General features: G+C 36.3%; 1 protein-coding gene across 14 annotated transcripts in view; it reads left to right on the top strand.

Annotated features, from left to right (window-relative positions):
• Window positions 1-26,577, top strand: part of CSNK1A1 (casein kinase 1 alpha 1) — a 48,539-nt gene that overhangs the window by 10,095 nt on the left and 11,867 nt on the right. For 8 of the 14 annotated variants that reach the window (XR_006060062.2, XR_003589463.3, XM_027970389.3 and 5 more), the window contains exons 3-8: window positions 13,824-13,950; window positions 17,083-17,181; window positions 19,558-19,641; window positions 23,518-23,657; window positions 24,533-24,611; window positions 25,333-25,407. Coding sequence is in view for 9 of the 14 variants with exons in the window: in XM_027970389.3 (XP_027826190.1) it covers window positions 13,824-13,950; window positions 17,083-17,181; window positions 19,558-19,641; window positions 23,518-23,657; window positions 24,533-24,611; window positions 25,333-25,407 (604 nt within the window). In the remaining 5 variants the exon portion in view is untranslated. The remainder of the gene's footprint in view (window positions 1-13,823; window positions 13,951-17,082; window positions 17,182-19,557; window positions 19,642-23,517; window positions 23,658-24,532; window positions 24,612-25,332; window positions 25,408-26,577) is intronic. The other 6 variants (XR_009600700.1, XR_003589464.3, XR_009600699.1 and 3 more) reach the window with 1 other exon arrangement.

The following is a 26,577-nucleotide window of genomic DNA, read 5'->3' as shown; positions in this document are numbered from 1 at the left end:
GCTGTTGGGGGTAGTTAGTGATTATTTTGTTGAGAGGGCTCTGACTGTTGTAAGGAGATGCTATTGGCTTGTTATTTCATAACTGTTGGACAACTGCTTTTTGTAATGAAAGTAATCCTTATATTTGTGTAGTGCTTTTATAATCTCATATTTACTAGGAGACTTCTTGATAGATAAGTATAAAAATGTTTACCAGTGAGCAAAAATGGCTTATGCAGGTAAGAAAATGACAAAGGAAGAACTGGAACTTGTGTTTTTGGCCACTGATTGAGTCATTATTCTTTTCATTATATTGCATATGCTGTGAGTTTAGCCAGCTTTCAACATTCTCTAGTCCAACTGCTGGTTTATTGAGCCACTTTTTGTTTATTCACTGAAGGGCATTTTTATAAGTACACGTTGCATAGTTCTGTATTATTAGCTTAGATTTATATTGAATTCAATTTATGAAAAGATATTCATGTGTTTATACATTACTTTTTTCTTGCAGCTTATATCATTCTGGTAACTTGTGTTGCCTCTTCCATTTTCCCCTTTCCTATACTTGTGTTAACGTATCATGCCCAGACTTGTGTTCGTTCTTCTATTACTTCTTCTAAAAGATTATATCAAACTTTGGAATTGTTTGTTTTTTGTGTATGTTCATTTGCTAATGTAGAGAAATTTGAGTTATTTTTAAAATCTATAATCTACTTAACGAAGGATTTACTAAGCAAATTAATTAATTAATGTAGTGTGTGTGTGTGGAGGGGGAATGTTTCATCCAGCCAAAATTATTTGTTCTCCTAGATCTTTATATGTAAAACTGTCTTTAATACAAATGATTCCTATATTGCTAAAAGTACCCTAAAGAAAATGGTACACTATTTGGTCTCTAAATAGTGTATTGAGAGATACTTTGATTTCTGGACTTACTTGCTCTAAGATTTTAATGTGTGTTTTCTCATACTTTCTCTTAAGGAGTGGAGGTAAGTCATTTCAGCCTTGAGAATTTGAAATTTAATTTAGGAAGAAGGAAAAGGGAACCCAGTTTTGTTTTGTTTTTATCTGGCTGTACCATGCATATGTGGGATCTTAATTCCCTGACCAGGGATCCAACCCATGTCCCCTGCATTGGAAGTGCAGAGTCCTAACCGCCGGACTTCCAAGGAAATCCCTCTGGGGCCTAATTTTGATATTTTGAAAGTAGCATTGATGGTTATATCTTTGGACATGTTGAGTTTAAGGTGATAGGATATCCCAGTCTTAGCTCTTGTATAATTAAGTTAGCAGAGATACAGACCTAAACTTCGGCTAGGGAATTAGGACTGGTGTTTTAGATCTGAGCAAGATTAGTGTAGAAGTGGTAGTAGAGAAAGGAAATTGAGAGGTAAGGACTGAATTCTTTGGAAATGCAAAGTTAATCAAGGCAATAGGAGTGTTGCGATAATGGGATGTTACAGTCAGTGGAAGCCAGTTTTAAAGGACAGGCAGAGGCCAGATTTTTGGAGTTTCTTATTGTATTTGAAACTGCTTTTTTGGTGTATGTAGTGGGAGAGGGACATTATTTTCATAGCAGAGAAAGGGCACCACGAAACTGTAGAAGAGTGACTGAAACACTAGATGACTATGTAGAAAGGCATCTTTCAAAATTTAGCTCGGATGACAACTTTTCTAAGAAGCCTTCCCTTTTATCTTCTCTGAGTAAATTACTTAACTCCTCTATATTTCATATTTACTTTATTGTTGCTTTTATATTGTACTTGTCTCCAGTTCTTCTAGACCTTAAGATGCTTTTGACATCCTTTATGGCAGTGTCACACAGAGAGCAGCTGTTTAATAAGTGTTGAGTCAGACTTGAAGAGCAGATTTTAATAAAGGATTTTTAACAGTTTTAATGAGACTATGTGTGTAAGCATCATCAACTTAAAGTATGCAATTCATTGGTTTTTACTATATGTACAGAGTTGTGCTGCCATCTATCACCATAATACAATTAAAGAATACTTTGATCCCCTCCTGTCCCCCAAAAACCTTGAACACATTAATGATTACTCTCCATATCGTACTAGGCCCAGATAGCCACTCATCTACTTTCGATATGTTTGCTTATTAAAAAAGATTTGATCAACCCTTTATAATTGGTATTGTGAAAACTACAGATGTATTGTCCTACTTCCCAGTGGAAAAGTATATTTTAATACTTGTATTCCCCTGGAGGTTCCAGGTCTTAACATACTGTCTTCCAGTACAATCATATCCAAGGCTAGAGAAAGCAGTGACAGCAAGAACCATTTGTGACCTTTGAAATATAATATTGGGCAGTATGATGAGATGAGAATGATAACCATTATACTGGGAACCAAGAAAAAAATTAAGATGGCCGATACAGACTAGATTTTTAACAAGTTACCTGTGAACAAGAAAGTAGGGTGATCTTGTCTTGCTATGTACCAACAATGCTGGCTGTTTTCAGTTTCTTGTGAATAACAAAGCTTAGTGTGTACTCCTAACCCCTGCTCACCTCTTTACCTGACCATCTTCTGTTTATGCTTCAAGAATCAACTTTACTTGTTCATGGAAAGGTTTTCCCTAATGCTTCTCTCTAAAAAATTGGTTGGGTCCCCATAATTTGTACCTTTCACCATCAGTTTCTCTTTCATCATTTGCCGACACAGACTGTGGTATAAACTATGAGAGTAAAAATTACTTGGTTTTGTCTTGTTAGCCACCATAAATGTTGAAGGGTAAATGAACAGGAACTTTAGTAGTAGGTAGTACCAAGTATCAAGGCACATTTGTTTGTGTTTTTAAAAATTTGCAGGTTAAGGAACGTCTATGCATGTTTTAAAGCAGAGGGCAAGGAACAGGAAGACTGAGAAATGGAAACCTTACAGCATAATTCAAAGATCTTAGGGGTCATATTGTCAGCAGAGGGTTAGTAGTAGCAGGTAAGAGGGTTAGGATGAAGAAGGAAAGTGAATCATGTTAGTTGACATTGTTATTGGCTGACTGAAACACACTGCACAAGTTTTAGATCTTAATCTACAGTCTGTTTACCTTGAAAATCTGTTTAGAGGGGCTTCCCTGGTGGCTCAGTGGTAAAGAATCTGCCTGCCAACACAGGAGACAAGGGTTCGATCCCTGATCTGGGAAGATCCCACATGCCGCAGGCACTAAGCCCCAGTACCACAACTACTGAACCTGTGCCCTAGAGCCTAGGAGCTGCAGCTGCTGAAGCCTGGGTGTCCTAGAGCCCGCGCTCCGCAACTAGAGAGTGGCCCCTGCTCACAGCTCGAGAAAAGCCTGCACACAGTAACAGACCCAATACCACCAGAAATTAAAAAAGAAAATCTGTTTAGAGCAGGGTTCTTAACTTGGTTCAGGGATATCCCTTCTTCCCTTCAAGAGGTCAGTGAGTTGGATGAAAAAAAATTCCAAAGTTATTTTCAAGTACCTCACTAGTTTGGACAGTACCTGTGGCTTTGTCACCAATAGAAATCACAGATATTTTTGTATCACATTGTTGCATGAATCTCATAATAGTCTTTATTCCCATCATACTTCAAAATTACACTACTAACTAGACCTGCCCCTATATTTTATTATGTAGTGCTTTAATAAAGAGCATGTATTTTACTATATCAAGATTTATTTTGAAGTAATTTTATGGTAACTGAATCGCTCTAAAATTAGTTTCCTTTATAATGCTACATATTATGCTTTTTAAATACTCTGAGAAGGGATCAATAGGCCTCATTAGACAGTCAAAGGTGTGGGGGGGGAGTCCATAACAACAAAAAAAGATTTAGAACTCCTGATGCAGAACTAGTGACTCCAACTCCCACCCACCCAAACAAAACTTGCTTGAGCAAGTTCTTGGTGAAAGTGGAAGTCGCTCAGTCGTATCCGACTCTTGTGACCCCACAAACTATACAGTCCGTGGAATTCTACAGGCCAGAATACTGGAGCGGGTAAACGCTCTCTTCTCCAGGGGTCCTTCCCAACCCAGGGATCAAACCCAGGCCTCCCATGTTGCAGGCAGATTCTTTACCTGCTGAGCCACCAGGGAAGCCCAAGAATACTGAAGTGGGTAGCCTCTCCCTTCTCCAGTGGATCTTCCCAACCCAGGAATGGAACCAGGGTCTCCTGCATTGCAGGCCAATTCTTTACCAACTGAGCTACCAGGGAAGCCCAAGTTCTTTCTCATTGTGGCTAAGTAAAAAAACATTTGTTTGATGCAGGATTGGTCTCGGTGGATATCCACTGTTTTCCCCTATCTAGTCTTGTTCAGTTTTTATTAAATTACTTCCATGCTTGTTAATACCCTCCCTCACTGGTGTGAGATTATAAGGATCGGACAATTAGCCAGTTAAAGACCTGGGAAAGTTTTGGGAAAGGTTCAGTGAAGTAAAAGGTAAAATTAATATCTAAAATTTCTTGAAATCATCATATCAAAATTATTCCTCTGATCACCATATCTACCTCTAAAACTGTCTCTTTTGTTCTGTCTAAACTTTAGTCTAAATTTCTTTACTAAACCTGATTTTCAGACTTCCTTGGTACGGTCCATTGGTTAAGACTCAGCACATCCAGTACATGGGGTGTGGTTCCATCCCTGGTCTGGGAACTAAGATCCCAATTGCCTGTGTGGCAGTGCAGCAAAGTAAAAAAAAAACTTGATTTTCCAGTTCTTTGCAGTAGCCAAATAGCAGCATAGAGTGTCATTCTCTAGTGAAAGCCCTCTGGATCTCAAACCAGTTCAAAGGTATTTCTGCAATTATAAGTCCAAAGGATTGTGAATAAAAATTTCATGTTACTGAACTTGTGAAATATGGATTGTGTTTTAAATGTGAAATTGCGAGGAGAGGAAATAGATTGATGTTTTGATGGCAAAAGAAGTTTATATTATTAGATTTTAGGTGTCTTGTATTCAAAGTAAAATGAAAGCCACTAATCTAAGGAACAAATAAGGGCAGAGAAGCTTTTGGAGAATGATAGTTACACAACAGTCTTATGTACCAAGTTAATAGAAAATCAGGAGATGCCCCACATTTAGTCCTGTGTCTGGTTCTCTTTCAGAAAGGCTGAAGAGTTACCATGAATCAAAAATATAGTCAAACTGGTGCATTATGGTTCTGTTTTTGTGATGAAAAATGCCATTAGTAAAATAGAGCATTATAAATACTAACAGTTTTAGGTTAAAGGAGTTACAGTGTCTTAAAACTGAAGTTCATAGATGGTTCTACCTTTCAATCAACTATTGAATGTAGTACCAGGAGGACTGGTAACTCTTGAGACTCGGGAATTTAAATTGAGAATTGAGGGCGGCCTCCTGTGGGATTCTGGTAATTTAGGAGGACGGGTAGTAGGAAGTGCTTTTCTTAACTGTCGTAAATGAACTATTAATCCCAGGGCACACACACCAAAAACAAAACATGGGAAGAAAAGGCAGCCAGGCATGATTACGATGAGAAGCAAGAAGGAAGATACAGGAAAGGATGCACAAGAATTTTCTGTAGGTAATTTTTTTGGCCCATGGTAATTTGGGTGCTATTGAAGGATAGGAAGAAGAGCTGTCTATAATTTTTATAATATTATGAAAGGCAAAATTTAATATATAGGAACATTGAAAGAAATTCAGACATGAGACTAGGGTGATTAGAACTGTTAGCAGTAACAACCTAAAGGGGGAATTCTAGCTTGTTTACTTAGAGTTGAGTGAGGTTGTACTAGACAAGGTCCTTAACGTCTGCCCTCATAAGAGGGAAGGTAAAAGTTGGATGATGATGAGTTGGCAAGAGACTGAGTTTGAGATACAGTGTCTTGAGATTTATAGTCAGTTCAGTCACTCAGTGGTATCCGACTCTGCAACCCCATGGACTACAGCACGCCAGGCTTCTTTGTCCATCACCAGCTCCTGGAGCTTACTCAAACTCATGTCCATCGAGACGGTGATGCCATCCAACCATCTCATCCTCTGTCGTCCCCTTCTCCTCCTGCCTTCAATCTTTCCCAGCATCAGGGTCTTTTCAAATGAGTCAGCTCTTCGCATCAGGAGGCCCAAAGTATTGGAGTTTCATCTTCAGCATCAGTCCTTCCAATGAACACTCAGGACTGATCTTCAGAATGGACTGGTTGGATCTCCTTGCTGTCCAAGGGACTCTCAAGAGTCTTCTCCAACACCACAGTTCAAAAGCATCAATTCTTAGGTGCTCAGCTTTCTTTAAGTTCAACTCTCACATCCATACATGACTACTGGAAAAACCACGGCTTTGACTAGATGGACCTTTGTTGGCAAAATAATGTCTCTGCTTTTTAATATGTTGTCTAGGTTGGTCATAGTTTTTCTTCCAAGGAGCAAGCGTCTTTTAATTTCATGGCTGCAGTCACCATCTGCCGTGATTTTGGAGCCCCCCAAAATAAAGTCTCTCACTGTTTACATTGTTTCCCCATCTATTTGCCATGAAGTGATGGGACTGGATGCCATGATCTTAATTTTCTGAATGAGCTTTAAGCCAGCTTTTTCACTCTCCTCTTTCACGTTCATCAGGAGCCTCTTTAGTTCTTCTTTACTTTCTGCCATAAGTGTGGCATATCTGAGGTTATGGATATTTCTCCTGGCAATCTTGATTCCAGCTTGTGCTTCATCCAGCCTGGCGTTTTGTATGATATACTCTGCATATAAGTTAAATAAGCAGGGTGACAATATACAGCATGGATGTACTCCTTTCCAAATTTGGAATCAGTCCATTGTTCCATGTCTGATTCTAACTTGTTTCTTGACCTGCATACAGATTTCTCAGGAGGCAGGTCAGGTGGTCTGATATTCCCATCTCTTTCAGAATTTTCCAGTTTGTCGTGATCCACACAGGCAAAGGCTTTGGCATAGTCAGTATAGCAGAATTAGATGTTTTTCTGGAACTGTCTTGCTTTTTCGATGATCCAGCAGATGTTGGCAATTTGATCTCTGGTTCCTCTGCCTTTTCTAAATTCAGCTTCCACATCTGGTATTTCACGGTTCACATACTGTTGAAGCCTGGCTTGGAGAATTTTGAGCATTACTTTGCTAGCATGAGTTCAGTTCAGTTCAGTCGCTCAGTCATGTCTGACCCTTTGTGACCCCATGAACCGCAGCACTCCAGGCCTCCCTGTCCATCACCAACTCTCAGTCCACCCAAACCCATGTCCATTGAGTCGGTGATGCCATCCAACCATCTCATGCTCTGTCGTCCCCCTCTGCCTCCTGCCCTCAATCTTTCCCAGCATCAGGGTCTTTTCCAATGAGTCAGCTCTTCGCATCAGGTGGCCAAAGTACTGGAGTTTCAGCTTCAGCATCAGTCCCTCCAACGAATACCCGGGACTGATCTCCTTTAAGATGGACTGGTTGGAGCTCCTTGTTGTCCAAGGGACTCTGAAGAGTCTTCTCCAACACCATGGTTCAAAAGCATCAATTCTTCAGCGCTCAGCTTTCTTTATAGTCCAACTCTCACATCCATACATGGCTACAGGAAAAACCATAGCCTTGACTAGACGGACCTTTGTTGGCAAAATAATGTCTCTGCTTTTGAATATGCTATCTAGGTTGGTCATAACTTTCCTTCCAAGGAGTAAGTGTCTTCTTGTTTCATGGCTATAATCACCATCTGCAGTGATTCTGGAGCCCAGAAAAATAAAGCTCGCATGAGAGATGATTGCAATTGTGTGGTAGTTTGAACATTCTTTGGCTTTGCCTTTCTTTGGGATTGGAATGAAAACTGACCTTTTCCAGTCCTGTGGCCACTGATGAGTTTTCCAAATTTGCTGGCATATTGAGTGCAGCACTTTTGACAGCATCATGTTTCAGGATTTGAAATAGCTCAACTGGAATTCCATCACCTCTACCAGCTTTGTTCGTAGGGATGCTTCCCAAAGCCCACTTTACTTATTATTTGGCTTCTTTGAGTCAAAGATGAGCAGATGCTTCCTGGTGACAGGGAGTATTTTTTTTTTATTCCTTGCTTTGTTTTTCTCATCTGCCATGTCAGGTGTGCCCTGGCCTCTTAAAACCTCTAATACAGCTTTTTATTATTTAATTCAGCAAATGTTACTGAGTATTTCCTGCTTGTAAGGCATTGTGCTGGATGCTGAAAATACAGAGTTGTGAACAAGACATAAAATGGCTCTTCCTATTGCATTAGGACTCTCTAAAGAAATTGAACCGATGAGTCTTATATACAGGCATATCTCAAAGTTATTACAGGTTCAGTTCCAGAACACCACAATAAAGCAAAGTCACACACATTTTTTGGCAAGTATTTGTATTAATTTTGAAATACCTTATTGCCGAAAAGTGCTAGCCTATCATCTGAGCTTTGAGCAAGTGGTAGTTTTTACAATAATAGCATCAAAAATAAAGATCATAGATCACCACAACGATATAATAATAACAAAAATATCAAAATAATGAAAATGTGACGGACACAAAGTGAGCATGTACTGTTGGTAAAGTGGCGCCAGTGGATTTGATCAAGACAGGGTTGCCACAAACCTTCAGTTTGTTTAAAAAAAAAAAAAGTGATACCTGTGAAGAGCAATAAAGAAAGATATGTTTGTATTATAGATAGAGTTTTATTATGAGGAATTGGCTTACACAATCATGGCCAAGAGGTCCCGGGACCTGTGGTCTATATGAGCTGGAGGCTCAGGAAAATCAGTAGTGCATTTCTGCTTCAAGCCTGAAGGCCTGAGAGCCAGGGGAACCAAAGATTTAAGTCCCAGGTTGAGTCCTAAGATCTGAAAACCAGGAACATGGATGTCTGAGAGCAGAAGGTGATTATTTCAGTGTAGCAGAGGGAATTTTCTCTTCCTCTGCCTTTTTGTTCAGTTCAGGTCCTCCACTTTAGGGAGAGTGATCTTCTTTACTTAGCCTGTCATTCTGATGCTAATCTCTTCTGGAGCCAACTTCACAGACACCTCAAAATAATGTTTTACAAGCTATTCCAGAATCCCTTAGCCCAGTAAGGTTGACACATAAAATTAACCATCACACTAATCAAGCCATAAGAGAAGGCCTACATTAAACAAATGTTCCTTTTTCTGTTGTTATTGTTCTAGTTATAGGGATGGAACATATTTAGGTGCTTTAATCTGAACTGAGTATTTATGACGATTACACTGATTTACTATTCTTGGAAGTCGTTGGGTCTCACAGCAATATTTAAAATATTTCATTTCATTCTTTTTTAAGGTACTTCTATTTTTGTAGAGATTTATTAGGGAAAAGAAAGAAACTCTTCTCCAAATCTTCTAATTGGTCTTCATGTCATTGTCATTCCTTTTACTCCCCAGGCTCCGTATTGCATACTGATACCACGGCCAGCTTTTAATATTGACTTAATTATATTAGGTCCTAGACATATCTTACTGATATTTTCCCAGCTATCTATAAAATTTAAAGCACATTAGCCTGGCATTCAAGAGTCTATAATATAGCTCCAAACTATCAGTCACCTTGATTCTCCCCTTTATACGAACCTGTGTCTATTCTTGCCGCCTGCCTAAGACATCCTTTTCTACCTTCCCTATCGAAATACTATCCTTCCTTCAGGATCTGACTGGTGATAGACCATTTTCACTAGGTTTCTTTCTTTGGACAGATGTCGTTCAGCCCATTGATTTTCGTTTCTTTTTTTTTTTGCTTCTCTGAGTTCTGGTAGCGCATTTTGGTCAGCCCCAGTGACTTGTACATGTATGTGCCATCTTAGCTTTGTGCTTCTTACATGTGTCTTAAGTTTTTAGCTAGAGTTACTTTGGATAGGGATTTAGAAGAACAAGATGAGATCAGAGATGGACCTTGCCTTCTGCTAGAATTTTCTTCAGACCTTAAGGTACCTTTTTTAATGGTCTCAGTAAGTAATCATTTTTTTGAATTACAGACTCATTCTTTGGCCTGTTTCCTTGATTGATCAGGCAACACTGAGTCTAAAGACATTTGAAACAGAAAACGAGACCTTGTACTTTCATTTTTGCTTTCATCCATTAAATTATTTGATTCTTCTGCATGTTTTGAAACTAAATAAGGTCCAAATCAAACCAGTTTTTTTTTTTAATCTCATAAATTGTCAGAGTTACCTACAATGTGCACATTACCATAGTGTGAAGTGAAAGTGAAGGTGTCATTCGCTCAGTTTTCAACTCTTTGCCACCCCATGGGCTCTGGCCCTCCAGGCTCCTCTCTCCATGGAATTTTCTAGGCAAGAATACTAAAGAATACCATTCCCTTCTCCAGGGGATCTTCCCCACCCATGGATCAAACCCAGGTCTTCTGCATTGCAGGCAGATTCTTTTCCCTCTGAGCCACCAGGGAAGCCTCTTACCATAGTGTATGTACCTAGTAACAACACATTGTTACATACATTAAAAAATGTCTAAAGATAGGACCTTGAGTTTCTGGTTGAAAGCAGAAACAGGAGTGAGGCTTTCACTTTGGTGTATTTCAGGTAGTCTGCAAACTTAAATGATCTCAGAGAATCAGGTTAGTGCTTGCTCATTACCCAGGTTCTGTGAAGACTTATAAAAAAACAAACACTAAGCCCTGTGTTACCAGGTGGAGAGAGAGAGAGAAGCACCAAAGTAACAGTACCTGAATATTTGTACCGTCAAAGGGTTAGATCTTGGATTCAAGCAGTAGTCAGTGGCTGTGAGAATTCTGTGAAATGGGAGATCTGTGTGAGACAGGCTACTTAAGGAAGATTTCTGACAGCTGGATATTAGGATGTTGCAATTGCAAATGGAGAGTTAGAAGCTCTCAGAATAAAAGGAAAACATGGAGGTGAAGGCAGAAACTGAGTGAGTATGATTTGGGTAAGCAGAAGACTGTTCTGGCACCTAATCTGTGTGTAATCAGGTCTGGCTGGATTGCACAAGTGGAAGACACAGATGGGGAGGCTGTGAGGTCTTAGGTTTCAAGAAATTAGTTATATATTCCTTGCCCTCCAGGCTCCTCTGTCCATGGGATTTTCCCAGCAAAAATACTGGAGTGGGTTGCCATTTTCTCCTCAGGGGCCCCCAAGTCTCCTGAGTCTTCTTTATTGCAGGTAGATTATTTACTGCTGAACCAGCAGGGCTTAAACTCACACACTTAAAGCAATAAGAAGAAAAATACCTGATGACTTGATTTTTTTTTAAAGTATATTTCTAAATTCATCTGATTTTTTTCCCCTTGTTTCTAATTATTCTGAGAATATTCTGTTAAAGGCCTACTTTGCATATGACTTCTCATGGCCATGTGAAGTATGAATTTATGCCTTTGACATGTCAGGTTTGTGGTTTGGGTTGGATGCTTGTAAAATTTACTTTATTGTAATTTTGTTAGGGAGCTGTTGGTACAAATTTGTTGATATACTTGTGAGGTGTAGTCTTAGGAGAGTTGATTTTTGCTTTCTCTTTTGCGTTTGACTTTTAGTGACTTCCCCTCACTTCCTTAGCATTTTCTATACTTTGTATTCTTGATTAGAGTCATTTCTTTTTCTTTAAAACCTAGCTAAATTAGATTTATATTAAAAATCTGCCATAATTCTTAGTATTGGATATTTATAGTGTTAAGAATGGGTTTTGAAGTTCCTAATAGCTTCCCAGCACAGATTTGCCTCTGCAATTAAGTACAGAGAGGATAAAAAAAAAGAAAAAAGAAAACAAAATAGAGGAATCAGGAAAGGAGAACATAACCATATTTCATTTTGTTCATCACTTATCTTTCAATATTATTGTTTTGTTTCACCCATCTCTTCCCACCTCCGCCCCTTTCCTCACCCTCCAAAAACCCACCACTGTGACCTTTTTTATGTGTGAAAGAGTTTTTCTTCAAAGTAAATGTTGGAATGGATGTGAAGAATGTTGAATTCTTGTATGGAAAACAAAGGATTGAAATAAGAAAATTGCAGAAGCTTTGAACACGATTTTAGATACAATCTCAGACATTAGCAGATTGGCCCTTCTGTTGCTTTTCTTAGGCGAGTGGGCACAATCTCTGTACAGTTTAAAAAAAAACTCTTTGCCAACCAGGCTATCTTTTTCAGCAAAGACATGAAAATGAATTCCTCTGTGTGTGTTTGATGGTAGTTATTCATGTTTCCTGTTTGCAAAGTAGTCCTCAGGAACAGGCGAAACAAAAGTACAGGAAACAATGTGTGCTTTTTAAGTCTAGTCCCCTTGTGGTCTTTCACATAAAATTCCAGGGATAGTATTCGTTGGACCTGAATATGGGACCACACTTACATAAGACATCAAGGTGATCAAACCAGTCAGTGCTAATCCTAAATCAAACCGTCTAGTCAAAGCTATGGTTTTTCCAGTGGTCGTGTATGCATATGAGAGTTGGACTATAAAGAAAGCTGAGCACTGAAGAATTGCTGCTTTTGAACTGTGGTGGTGTAAAGACTCTTGAGAGTCCCTTGGACTGTGAGGAGATCCAACCAGTCCATCCTAAAGGAGATCACTCCTGGGTGTTCATTGGAAGGACTGATGTTGAAGCTGAAACTCCAGTACTTTGGCCACCTGATGGGAAGAACTGACTCATTTGAAAAGACTCTGATGCTGGGAAAGATTGAAGGCAGGAGGAGAAGGGGATGACAGAGGATGAGATGGTTGGATGGCATCACCGACTCAATGGACATGAGTTTGAGCAAGCTCTGGGAGATGGTGAAGGACAGGGAAGCCTGGCGTGCTGCAGGCCGTGGGGTCACAAAGAGTCGGACATGATGGAGAAACTGAATAACAACAAAAACACTAAACATTTTTTAAAACAGATTTTTTAAAGCATTTTTTCCCTGCTTTGAATATTTTAAAAACACATAAACTTTTCAAATGGTAAATCCAGGTATAGTTTCTTATGAGAGTTATTAAAGACATCACTTCAGTCCAGCTTTAAAATAGCTTACTCTTTTGTTTGTTTACGTTTTAAATAAAAGCCACTTTTTTTTCCAAGCTGGTCTTTTTTTTTTTTTTTTTGCCTGCACTGTGCAGCGTGTGGGATCTTTAGTTCCCTGACCAGGGATCAAACCCATGCCTCCTGTAGTAGAAGCAAGAAGTCCAACCAACCATGGATTGCCAGGGAATTCCCTCAAGCAAAATTCATAATTTAGCTAAGTTTAAAATAAAAATGATAGTGCGTATTTTTCAGAAACTACCCTTATCTGACCTAGAGACATAGAAATTTGCAATCACTTACTGCAGTGATTCCTAGTCCTTGGAGTCTCTGAAATTAGCAGTTGATGTTCCTAGAGTTATTGTGGATAAATGTATATCCACAGAAATACAGCAGTGGATAATTAAAGCATGATCCTTCCAATAAAAAGTGAGTGTCATCCTTGTAATAGGAGTATTTTCTGTAATCTGGAACTAAGCAAAAATATGACTCCTTATAAATAGAACTTGGTAGGAAGTGGAACAGAAGTTACAATAAAATGGATATTTACTCTGTGAAACATTTTGGAATGACTGATAAAAATCTCCTTCGTTTTTTCAATTAAAAAGTAAGACCAGGTGAGGTTTAGAAATTCACCCAAGGTTACAGGAATTAATGGTGGGTGGATAGAGAATTCACCTGCCTTGCTTAAAAAGCGTTATTAAGGCTGCCACACAAGTACTACCTTAATGGGACAGTGGGTTGCTTGACAGAAAAAAATCTCTTTATACATTATTTTGTATTGGGCAATGTAGTCAGTAAGCGAGGTCATCAGCTAAATAGAGGAAAACAACCTTAAATAAAAACCTAGAGGAAAACAATCCTACATTTTTAAAATTTGGTGATGTTAAGTGATAATCAGCTTTTTGTAATGCCTTCCTCTTTCCCTCTTTGTTAGGTGGTATGGTCAGGAAAAAGACTATAACGTGCTAGTTATGGATCTTCTTGGACCCAGCCTTGAAGACCTCTTCAATTTCTGTTCAAGAAGGTTCACAATGAAAACTGTACTTATGTTAGCTGACCAGGTATGTGAAACTTTTATGAGAATAAAAGCTAAGAAATACTGCTGTTTAGTATTAACTATAATTAACTACTTAACTATAATTTCAGAGTAGAAACCAGAGTATTATAATCCTGTATAATCCTTGGGTTAAAAAGTATAGTTATTCAAGTTTGTTACTCTGATAAGTCTTGTAGATGTTTTCCTGTGGTATAAGACAAAAATGAATTATACTGGTTTAATATTCACCTATAAGCGTAAGAGTTTTCGAGCTACTCCCATCATATAGTATATTTGTTTTAGTGTTGAGTATAACAGGTTTCTTTGTAAGATTTTGTTTGAAGAAAGGATTTGGGAGTGTTTGTGTGTGTGCAAATATAAATAAATATGTATATATTAAAATTTTAATTAAGCAAATTGAATGGTATTATGTGTTGAACCCTTGTGAAAGGTATATTTTTGAGGAAAATAAGGTACTGAAATAATTTAATGAACAGTTTTTGACCGAGTAGATGCTTGTTACAGGACTCTCAGCTATTGGTAATATTTAAGCAAAACCATGGAAATTTTTATGTCATGAATTGGATTTATGCATTGATTGAGGTTAGATGAAATTGTTTTAAAGCCCAAGGCTAGATTTTTTGGTTTTTGTTTTGCTTTATTTTGTTTTAGCTAAAGGTAATAAAAAAAAACCAGTTTTAAAGAATTTTAAGATGGGAGAATGGGGTCAGGAACAGACCTTGAGGAAACAGATATTATGGTCAAAGACAACAGGTAAATGTCAAGGACCTTGCATAAAACATGACGACTTAATATGCTTTAACTGACATGTGAGCAAATCTTAATAAAAGAGTTTGTATTCTGTAGCCTCAGTAACACATAGGCATACATGCAGTGAACATTTATTCAGGGTCTGCCACTGTAAAGGAGATCAGTCCTCGGTGTTCATTGGAAGGACTGATGTTGAAGCTGAAACTCCAATACTTTGGGCCTCCTGATGCGAAGAGCTGACTCATTTGAAAAGACCCTGATGCTGGGAAAGATTGAGGGCAGGAGGAGAAGGGGACGACAGAGGATGAGATGGTTGGTTGACATCACTGACTCGATGGACATGGGTTTGGGTGGACTCTGGGAGTTGGTGATGGACAGGGAGGCCTGGCGTGCTGCAGTTATGGGGTCGAAAAGAGTTGGACACGACTGAGTGACTGAGCTGAACTGTACTTAGCACTGGAGTGTACAAAAAATAAGAACTAGTTTCTTCCCTCGTGTAACATAGAGTTAGTGGAGAGAAATGGATGGCTTCTGTCATGAAAGTCTATATTGGATACTCTGGTAATATCAGAGAAATAATTAATTTAGGGAAGGGGGTTGTAGGAAGGCATTTGTTTAAGAAAGAATAAGTATTACTTGGCTAGAACAAATATTTCATGTACTTGACTGGTACCAAAAGTGAGACAGATGTTTTGTTTTACTTATTTAATATATGAATTGCTGCTGTACCTAAAGATGGTATTTGGACATTGTATACATCTACTTCCTTGAGTGTATAGTTTAAGCCAGAGATTACAATTTGCCTTCACAAGCCATTTGCCCAGGTAGAGGAATAAGAGTTAGAATGTATATCCTTGGTGATAAAAGCTCTATAGAAAATGCAGGCAAGTAAAAATAGAATCCTGACGTACACTACTGAGAAGAGCGAAAACATATGGGCAGAGAGAGAATGTTGGCAGCCTTTGGACTTGGAAAACATTTTCAAATACAACTTGTATTTTATGGAAAAGGTAGACATAATTGATAACTTAGAAATTTAAACTATTATAGAAGAAAAAATTTAAATCTGTTTACATAACAAATGACTGATAAAAGACTGTCTGTTGTATGCAAAGAATTCTTAAAAACTGACAAGACAAGGACAAGCCAAAAAAATAATGGATAAGTATGGATTGACAGTTCACAGTATAGTACTAAATCCAAAAGGTCAGTAAAAGTGAGCAGGTTTCTTAACTGTTATGAAATTACAAGTAAAGTCAGTACCTGTGAAAATGGGCAAGATTTAGAAAAAACTGAGATAACTGCTAGTGGGGAAAAAACACTAGTGCTGAAAAAATGAGTTGTTATAGTCTATTTTTAGAGGCAATCAGTTTGCCTTCAAAGCAGCAACTCCACCTGCAATGATAGGGGAGTTACAACCCATAGAAATAGAAGTGCTAGTTGATAAGGATATATAAGTATATTAGTGTTTATGGTGAGAGAATATTGGAAATAATGAGCATTAATACTGTGAGTTGGAATAATTGGGGAGTACTTCCATCTATGCCATAGAATATTTACCACCATTAAAAAGAATGGTAAGACCATATCACTTGACTTGGCAGAATTTCCAGGAAATTAAGAAAAGCTTGTTATAATGCCATGTTTGTTAGTTTTGGGATATGATCATACAAATGTGGAGAAAAATCATGGGAGAGTCAAAAAAGCATGCCAGAAAGGAAACCCAGCATGTATATGTCCCCATTTGTATAAAAATTTCATGCTTACATTGTATGGTACCAGCTTCGAGAAATGTTTGGGATAGAATTAGTTAAAAACAAGTGAACAAAAATAAAGTGAGTAGACTACCTCTATTTTAGTTCAAAGCAATAACAATGTATAACTGTATCTGTCAATTGGTCAGCGCCGCATACTCTGAAGCACTATGTAAGTTTGTGTGTGTACATACAAAAGAGAATAAAAATTGATTGAGTAATACCAGGCTGTTTTTACACAGGTACCTCAAGGGGCATAGGATTGATGTTTACTTTATATAATTTTCAACAGCTGAAACAATTATAAATTTATTACTTTTGTAATTAAAAAAAACATTTCTATCAGGTTAGGTGCTGTCATGTTTATAATCATTCATATTGAAAGAATAAACTCAAAGGAAACTGCTGGTTATGCTTTATATCCATTAGTCTGGAGGTAAATGCAGAGCCTGGTTGTCCTTTTTAATTTTGTCTAGCACTGTCTTTTTGAACTCTAAATAAAGTTAATAAAGTATACTTGTGATCTGGAAAAATGATTGACATATTGAAATAATTGAGACACAATATGTTGCTTTCTTTTGTTCCTTAGTGCAAATCACTTAACTTGATTTTCTCTCCTCTCTTTTTTCCAGATGATCAGTAGAATCGAATATGTGCATACAAAGAATTTTATACACAGAGACATTAAACCAGATAACTTCCTAATGGGTATTGGGCGTCACTGTAATAAGGTTAGTCACATGTTCTTTGCATGAAGGAACAAAGAATAAAACTTCCAAGAATTGCTTTGATGAACTTTGGTGAACTTTTTAAGTCTTTAAAAAAAAGTCATAGTTGAATTTGCTATTGATAATTGTTTTAAAAGATTGTACTAGAAGGCTAATCCATTAACTTAGTAACTTGAAATAAATTCTCTCCAACTTAACCCAACCAAAGTTAGTTATTTATATGGAAATATGAAATTCCAAGGGCTTTATAATGAAATGTAATCATCTATGTTATTGTATCTATTTTTCATTCGAATAGCAAACAAACAAACAAAAAAAACCCATATACCCATATACTTTTCTTCCTGAATGCTAAATATCAGATTTTAACCTTTCTTTCTGAAGTGTGGGTTTTTGCAATATATGTGCTTGTGCCAGTGTGGGAACCACTGTCCCACCCATCTGTCACCATGGCGTTAACATTTGCTGACTGAGCAAGGTTGATAATGAGAATTCTTCAGTCCTTGGATTTGTGTATTCAAAAGGATAACTTTTGGACCTGTTTCAAAAGTAGTTTGACAGTTTATTTGGGTGCCAAGTTGAGTGGGGTCGCCACCCCTCTTCTCTCCTGTTCAAAGGAAAGTGTAGACAAGTGAAATGAACTTTCATACAATGAAATTAGTGTTCATTGGGGGCCACAGAATGGTTGAACTTACGGGGTGATTGGGTTTTAGCTAGTGACGCATGATTGCAGTTAGAAACTAATTGTGTTGACAATTTTCTGCAATGATTAGTTTTACTGAGTGAATTGCTTTTGTTTTCAATTGTTGAGCTCGGGCAGACAGGCAGCATTGGCAATGCACTAAGCATGTTATGATCTGACGATCTGATAGAAATTCTCAACTTCAGGACAACTTGGGGGTTTTTTTGTTTTTTTTTTGTTTTGTTTTGTTTTTGGAAGAAACATTCCTATTTATTTTATTCAGTCATTAGGGAATGTTTGATGTTTTTAGGTCTAGCTATAAATGTTTACCTTTGTTTGCCTGTATGAATGCCAACTTGGAGCCATTACCATTAGAAGTGGTAGTATTTGTTAATGCGTGAGACATTGTTGGTCTGACCAGGTTTTAAGAGTTTAATTTTATTTTTCTTGAAAGCTGAACTTTAAATGATAGAAGGTGTGTAGTCTATATGTAACCTTTCGTGCCATTCCCAAATCGCATCTTTTTTCTTTTTTTAAAAATATTATGTGGCTTCTCTCTTTGAAGCATCCAGGTTCTTATTATTTTAAAACCTGGTAATTTAATTGAACTATTGCTAGTTTTAGTTTTGGCAGGCAGTTTTGTCAGAATGACCCTAATCTTTTGACCATTTCCCAGCCTTTTCTTCCTGCTAAAGACCTTCTATCCTCATGTAATCCATGTTCTGCAAGTTGATGTTGCAGTACATGGTTTGTCTTAAACTTAATGATAGTCCGGATAATGTCTTTGCTTCCCCATCCTGCCCCAAATAGCTTATTCATCACTTAGTTGTGTTAGGAAATCCAGATTGCCCAGTGATATGTAAACCTTTTTAGAATCTTGTGTCCTCTTTTAGAGATACTAAAAAGAAGATTGTGAAATTGCTTTGCTGTTACACAGATTCAGAGAGACCCTAGGGTTAGAAGTGCAGTGTTTTACCTAAGATTCTGAATGTTGTTCTTGAACATTTTAGGTTAGTGTTTGTTTATGTAGTTGGGTTTTAGTGTTTTCTGTATTGTAGTTTGAAATATGCCAGTTGTATGAGACTGGATTCTTTGGTCAGCTTGTTGTAGTAGTTTTCTATCTGTGGGTAGAGTTGGGGGTGGGGGGGGGCATTTGAGGTTGATTTTTTAAATCAAATTTCTTATTTGGAAAATTGTTCTGAATTTGATATTTTAGGAGTAGTCACTGCAACCGTAGTGAATTTGCTCAACTCTTCCAGTAATCAGGCCTGCATGCTTATGAAAATAAATTTTAAGGTGACTAAATGCCTTCTACCTCTTCCTTACTGAAGATTTTTTTCCCCCCCGTGCAATCTTTTTTTAGGGGAAGGGCAGATTGTGGTGCCAAAGATTGCAGATCCAAATTCCCTGTTTGGTATTAAGAAATTAAAGAGCCAAATGTCACCATTGCTATCCCTGTTTCAGGCAGTGACACAATATAGTGGCATTAAAAACCTGAGTACTTTCCAGAATTCAAATGTTCTTAAGCATGTGATTCTTATTTGGAAAACTGAGAAGCTACAGTGCTTGGTGGAAGAAGGATGGCATTTGGCTACCCTGTTCTTTCTCTAATGCCTCGGTGTTGCCTGTCTGCGCCGGCCATTGTTGCAATGTAAGCAATACTGTTTGATGCACTGCCACCTCTATTGTCTGTTTAGTGTTTAGAATCTCCAGTGGGGAAGAGGAAAAGAAGCATGACTGTTAGTACTTCTCAGGACCCATCTTTCTCAGGATTAAACCAGGTCTGAAACTGTCTCCTATTCCAACCTCAATCCCAAATTCATGTGCTTTTCTCTCTTATTGTTTGATTATTTTTGTTTGTATTAATTCTGGAGAATATAGATCTTGCTCAAGCACTCTTACGTTGGCATTATTCAGACATACTTGGCAAACATATAACATTACTAAGATATTTCTTTATGGCTTTTGCTTAAAGCTTGTAAAACTTAGAGAAAACCTAAATGAAAACAGAATTATGTATAGATTTCTAACATCCACAAGAGGAGATATATTGGTCTAACACTGATATTGTTTAGCTAATGGTAGATTTGAGATAGACTGTTCAATTTTTAAAAAATAATTTGGAGTTGCATCACTGCTGAATGTTGATATTCTGCCTCAACTCTTCCCCTTCCCTAATGAACTTTAGGAGTTAAGTGTAGACCAGATTTCAGATCTAGTTTTTTTAGAATCGATTGCTTCAGTATGAGAATTCTCTCATCTTCAACCAAGTAGCATAAAATGCTTAAAGAACATTGTATGCTCTGGAACTAGAATGCACTGCATTCCAGTGATAACATAATTGATATCAATTACCATTAATAACACATAAATAAGATAAACAGATGTATAACCTAATGATTTGTGTTTGGCAGGCTAGATAAAACACTCAATTTTTCTAAATTTTTTTTTAATGTAAGGAAACTTTTCACTTACTCTTCATTTACTATTGGGAAGCTGGCTTTATTTATTGTATGAATTTTCAGATAAACAAGGGAAAATAAATTTTTAAAAAATCAGCATTTTTAAAAAATCACCTAGGTACTTAATTTTTGAAACTCCTGAATGAATGAATCTTTATCAGTAGTATACACTGAGAAGTAAGTGTTGACATAAGTCTCAAAAAAGGAAAATATTTGCATTTGATGTGTGAGCATACTTTGTAATTTCTTTATTAAACCACATGTATCATCTGGGCATTCATTTAATCCTTCTCCAAACTGCCCAGCTTTATATCAGGAACTATGTTCTCCTGTTGTTAAAAAGGTTTCAGAAATTAGATTTTTTTATTCACAGACAAAGAAATAACCAACTGTGGTAACTAGGTCTTGACTGGGCAGAGAGAGAATGGTGGTTAATTAGGTACATTGTAAGGCAACTTTACTGCCCTATTTTTTATCCATATACAGTCACACATTTTACTCATCTTACAGCATAATTACTTATAGGTTTTCTGGGTTATAAGGAAAAGTGTTCCTGTGAATTCTTGAAAGGGCAAGGAAATGTGACTGCTGGTGAAGAGAAAAATGGTTGAAATACTAAAACCTGAAATTGGCAGTAGTATTTCTGAAGAAAATATACCTCTGCTAAATGAGTTATCCCAGTATACCCAACATTAACTCATTTCCACATGCCTTTGAAGAATATGCTGCTTTCTTTAAAACAGGCACAAATTTTTGAACATGTAGTTTAAAAATCCACAAAAAGGCAGCTTGACCACCAAAGAGTTTAGATGTCTCCTTTGTATATGCAGACCTATAAAAATACATTATTTTATGACATTGGGTATTGACTTTTCCTTGTTCGGTTTTTACATATCTGCGGCTATTTTGGTTGTATCCTTGGTATCACATGGTTTCATGTAAACATTTCCCATTTATGTATGTTTTTATTCGTTTTAAATTCAATGCATGGAGAGCTACTAAAGAAGCATGCATGAATAGGTACCATTAGATAATGAACTATCAAGATAATTAAACTTTTAAAATTTTAAGTAGTTTTCATTTGTTTTGCTCTTCAAATGGAATACCTGTTTATCAGTGACATTACTTTCCCTGACTTATTTTCAGTTTTTATCGGAGGAGAAAATTTTAAATTCATTTGCTTTGTAATTTTTTTACTTTGATACTGAGATAGTTAGATAGTGTTTCATTTCTGTTTCCTTGATAAGTTAGATTTTGTCCTTTAGAGTTGTGGAAGGAAAGAACTCTCAGAGTCTTGTAGTTAACAAAATGGTTATTGAGTTGCACATGAAGCTGTTGAATCTAGACATGAATGTAACTGGCAGACTTAACCCTATCAGAGTTGGTTATTGTTTTCTTCTCCATTTTGGAGTACTAAAGAAAACAATCTCAGAAGATAGTCCTTAGAAGAAAGTCTGTCCTAATCACCTTTTATTCATAACTCACATAATTCTTAGAGATAGTTTTTAAATGCTGTGAAAGTGGACGTCCTTTTGTGTTTGTTTTTCCTTTGTGGGTTGTTTTTTTTTTTTTTCAGTGTGAATCTGTAGAACTTAGTCATGGATTGTTTTGCTTAACAGAAGTATATATTGCTCATTTTAATATTTGAGTACTGAGCCAGTTTTCATATCAAAAGAAACTTAAAGCTCATACTTTTAAGTCTCCTATTTCTCTTAGCGATTTATTGCATTAACTTCTCTGTTCCTATTTTATAGTAACTCAGTTGTTCAATCATTTAATCATACTAAAGAACTTTCATTATTACCTGTATTTAATAATTTAACCTTTATTCTTTGCAACAGACTAGATGAAAATAAGTATTTCAATGTTAACATGGTTACAGAAGCACAAATCTCAGTCTTTCCTACCCAGTGTCTAACTGAGGCTAGATTATAGTGCCTGCCTGCAATAAGTATTTTTCATCTTTCTAAAAGAAACACTTGGTGGTATCTTTTCCACTTAAATCAATAACTTGCTTTAGTTATTTTTTGAGGCAGACCCTAACAGACTAGGTGATCATGTTTCCCAGTACATCACACACTAAACTGTAGCAGAAGGGGCCCAATGTCAGCCTAATAGGAAGAAAAAGTACAAAATTGAGGTAAAGAATAGTGTAGGGCCACATAGTATAAGAGCACATAGATCTGCTTTGCTTAATAAATTTTGTAGGCATAACTTTAAATAAGTGATTTTATGGTAAAGGCTAAATAAAATTTTTAGTTAAGATTATTTTGCATTAGAAGGTAGGTAAATATGAACATATTTTGGGTTTTTTCCCCTAAAAATACTTTTGCTTTTTTTGTTCTTCTTATAAAAGTTTTAATCATGGAGAATAAACCTGAATTATTTCAAAAAATTAGCTACGTTATAAATGAACATCTTATTCCCTGTGTATCATATAAACGAAACAGCACTAAATGTTACTTTGTTTTGAAATACTGTTAATACTTTGGTTTTTAGTTAGCTCATTTAAGCTGCTAATTGTAAGCCACCTTGACTTAAGTAATAGATCAACTTGTTATATTTTCCAGAAGCTTAAGCTGATCACATGTGTAAATGTCATTTGGGAATAAAATGAAATGTATGCTTGCTTTAAAGTACTCATTTATTATAAATAAAAATCCTGGTTTTGTTGTCAATATCAAACTTTCAGAGTTGTCTTATTTCAGATAATGAACATTCTGTTGGCATACTAAAGAGTGGCCTTTGTAGAATGGGAAAGTTCCAGGTGGCTTATGTCTAGTTTTTGGTTTTTTTTTTAACCCCCTGCTTGTTTACCACTAGTAACAGGATGTCAGGCTTCATTATGGCACACAGCACACTTGTCAGCAACTCTGCTATCAAGCACGTGTACATTTCTCCACTACGCTGGAGGTTCCAGAGACAGGCTTCTGAATGTCTAATGAGCTGGGCCTGTGAAATTGTTCAGCTGACAGGGATCAACTGCTTGATGTAACTGTATTTTTTTAAAACCTGATTTATTGATGAGGTCTAGTAAAAGCTTATTGGAATGTTAAGTTTGTTCATTATCTGTTCTGCTTACGATGCTTTATTTTGATACGGTTGAACAAAATAGAATAAATGACATTTAATAAATAAGAAGCAGTTTGACTGAGTAAGCTTGGGAATCTAATGTCTCTTTATTTTCTTTTAAAGTTATTCCTTATTGATTTTGGTTTGGCCAAAAAGTACAGAGACAACAGGACAAGGCAACACATACCATACAGAGAAGATAAAAATCTCACTGGCACTGCCCGGTATGCTAGCATCAATGCGCATCTTGGTATTGAACAAAGGTGAGTTTGGAATGAATGCATTTATCAAATCTATAGCAAAAGCCATTATGGGTTTTTGAAATATTTTAATTAGTTTGTTACAATATCTAAAGATGTCTCTTGGCTGAAGATTTGAAAGACACGTATTAATCCTTTAACCTGCTTCTTTAGACATTGCAGAAAAGCCAATTAAATGAAGCCTTTTTGTTTTCTTTGTTGAAACTTGTCTCTTGGGGAAGAAATATTGCACCTTGGAAGTAAGAAGTGTAAAGGCAACTTTATTTTTGCAGCTAAAAACAATACTTTTTTCCTTAATGGTGATCTTGTGCTTTTTGTATATTAGTGATGCAAGCTGAGTTTAGGGGAAGAATATATTGGTTATTTTTATATGGAAAATATTACATGATTCCTAATGAATCAAAATTTGATTGTTGGACCATCCTCTGTTCTCCTCTTCCACCCCTACATAAATGATTTGGTTTAAACATGGTCATAATTTCTGTGCTTTTTCTATTTTTTTGACTTGAATTCTAGTTTTTCTTCTCCTTTCATCTTTTGTCAATCATTTTTCTTTTTGTCCCTTAAAATAAGCATAGAAATGACAAATTAAACACTTCCAGGTTAGGGAACTTAATGAAAAGAAAGTCATTTAGCTACATTCTTTTTTCTCTGTAAAAGTTAAGTTGCAGGATCATGTTGGATTTTATAATTTTGGATTCTATGAGAAAATTTTGTTTAGAAGTAACCCATTAGGAGCTTTTTAAAATTACTTTAACTTGCTCATGATACCAAATTACTCTCTCCTTGCTTGGAAATGTTTCTCCTTGTATACCTGGCTTTCTTTCACATGTTCTTCATAATAACTTCAGCTTATAAATTTACATTTTCTTTTCTAGTCGCCGAGATGATATGGAATCATTAGGATATGTTTTGATGTATTTTAATAGAACCAGCCTGCCATGGCAAGGACTAAAGGTAAACCAGATTCAAATTGCCTGCTTTTTGTTTTCGTGTGTTGCCATTATGTTGAAAATGTCTACTTTCATGTACAGTTTAGTTTTTCCAGTAATTCTGTATTATTTAATTGTCCTAACATTTTGCTTGTTTCCGTTAATTAAGAGTTTTGCCATTACTTTTGGATTATTAAATTAATGATTAATTACTGTGTTCAAGAATTTAATGACTATTTAGGTACATTATTGGTTCTTTCAAGGTAAATAGTCTGTATATTTATTGAGCACCTGTAAGCTTGACACATTGCTCAGTGCTGGGTGGGTAGCTTTATCCAATGTGAATATTTTTACACTGGAAAAGTAACAGCAGTTGTTAATGTTAACTAAATGATGAGCACATTTGTTTGGTATTGATCTGCTTATACCTTTGCCCTTGCTGAATATCGGTTAAGAAATCTATTTTAAAATTTGACCCTACCTATTTTTACTTAAATCATACATTTTGATGTTCCTGTTAAACTCACTCTTTGCTATTAGCTAAAAACATTCTTGAAGCCGAAAGTCATATGAAAAGTTAACAGCTTAGGGGGAAAATTTTAAATGTATTATGCTTTCATTCCTCTTTTCCCTAGGTTATGATTCCTCTTGAATCTCAAGTTTACTTTTATGTGTAACAAGTTAAACTAAAAGAATCTTTCATAGTATTGAGTATGTCTGTATGGTTTGATTCTTCTTCTCCACAGGCTGCAACAAAAAAGCAAAAATATGAAAAAATTAGCGAAAAGAAGATGTCCACACCCGTTGAAGTTTTATGTAAGGTAAGTGTACACTGATGATTTGTTTAAAAATATAAATGATCCAGAACCAAAAAGGAACATTTTATTTCCCAGCCTCAGAACTTAAACTTCCTATTGAGTAGCTGTTTACTGTTTTAACTTTACTTTTGGTTGATTCTTGGTATCTTTAAGAATGACTTGAACATATGAGTCATTTTAATAATTGTTTCTGGTTTACATGCTATGATCCATTTTAAATTAGAGGAAAAATAAGAGATCAGGTAAACTTATCTAATGGAATCTCACCGATCTGTGACAAAATTCAATTAAGAAACATTCCCCTTATTCCTAAGCTGGTGCCAGAGAAGAAAGAATATCCACAATTGGCATATTGAAGAGTTAGGGAAACAAAGGCAAGCAGATTAGAACAATCCAAAAATAGGAAGTGTCCAGTAGTATATAGATGGTAGTTTGAATCAGGCTCATTTCTCTGAAATCTCAAACATTATAGACAGAAGCTTGTGAGTTGAGAATAGAAAGATATTTGTGTCATGATGTCTCTTCCATAGAAAGAAGACCACATGGTCATCTTTGTGACAGTTGCATACCTGTACTTATTAGGAAACAATATATAATTACATATTTGTCTGGTAGAAGGGAAAAATCAGCATGAGTTGAAATTGTACTTTGTGGAAGGGTATAAAATGGTGATGTCTTTATGTCTCTCCCCACCTACAAATTGGCTTTCACCTTTTCTGCATATCTGGAGGAATAGAGGGGATGGGTTGAGAAAATAAGACCCTTTCTGAGAGTCTTTGTTTTAAATTATGAAATAAATTTTAGGCTAATGAGTAAAATACTCATATGTTATAGTTCACCCAAATAACTTACCAGGTAACACTTAACGTTGGTAGTTTTCTTTTGTAAAAGCAAGTTCATATGATAAATATGGAACACTGTTAATACAGACTGTGAATGTATATTAAAAAGTGAAAAGCCCTGTTAAAAGATTTTTAAAAATTAAATTGTGCAGTATGTTTTATTTTTAACTGTCTACCAAGAAATGAAATAGCATAAAAGCACTTTGTAAAAGTTAAATTTGTTTCTATCAGTATAATCAATAAAAATAAAGGTTGTAGGTATATACATTCAATCCTACCTTCTGTATATGAGAAGTTTCTCAAAACCATAAGGCTGTGGGAAGAGACTGCC

Source organism: Ovis aries, chromosome 5, assembly GCF_016772045.2.
Source record: "Ovis aries strain OAR_USU_Benz2616 breed Rambouillet chromosome 5, ARS-UI_Ramb_v3.0, whole genome shotgun sequence".
NCBI classification, from domain to species: Eukaryota; Metazoa; Chordata; class Mammalia; order Artiodactyla; family Bovidae; genus Ovis; species Ovis aries.
Note: the sequence above shows the minus strand (reverse complement) of the source record. Positions and strands in the feature narration are given on the sequence as shown.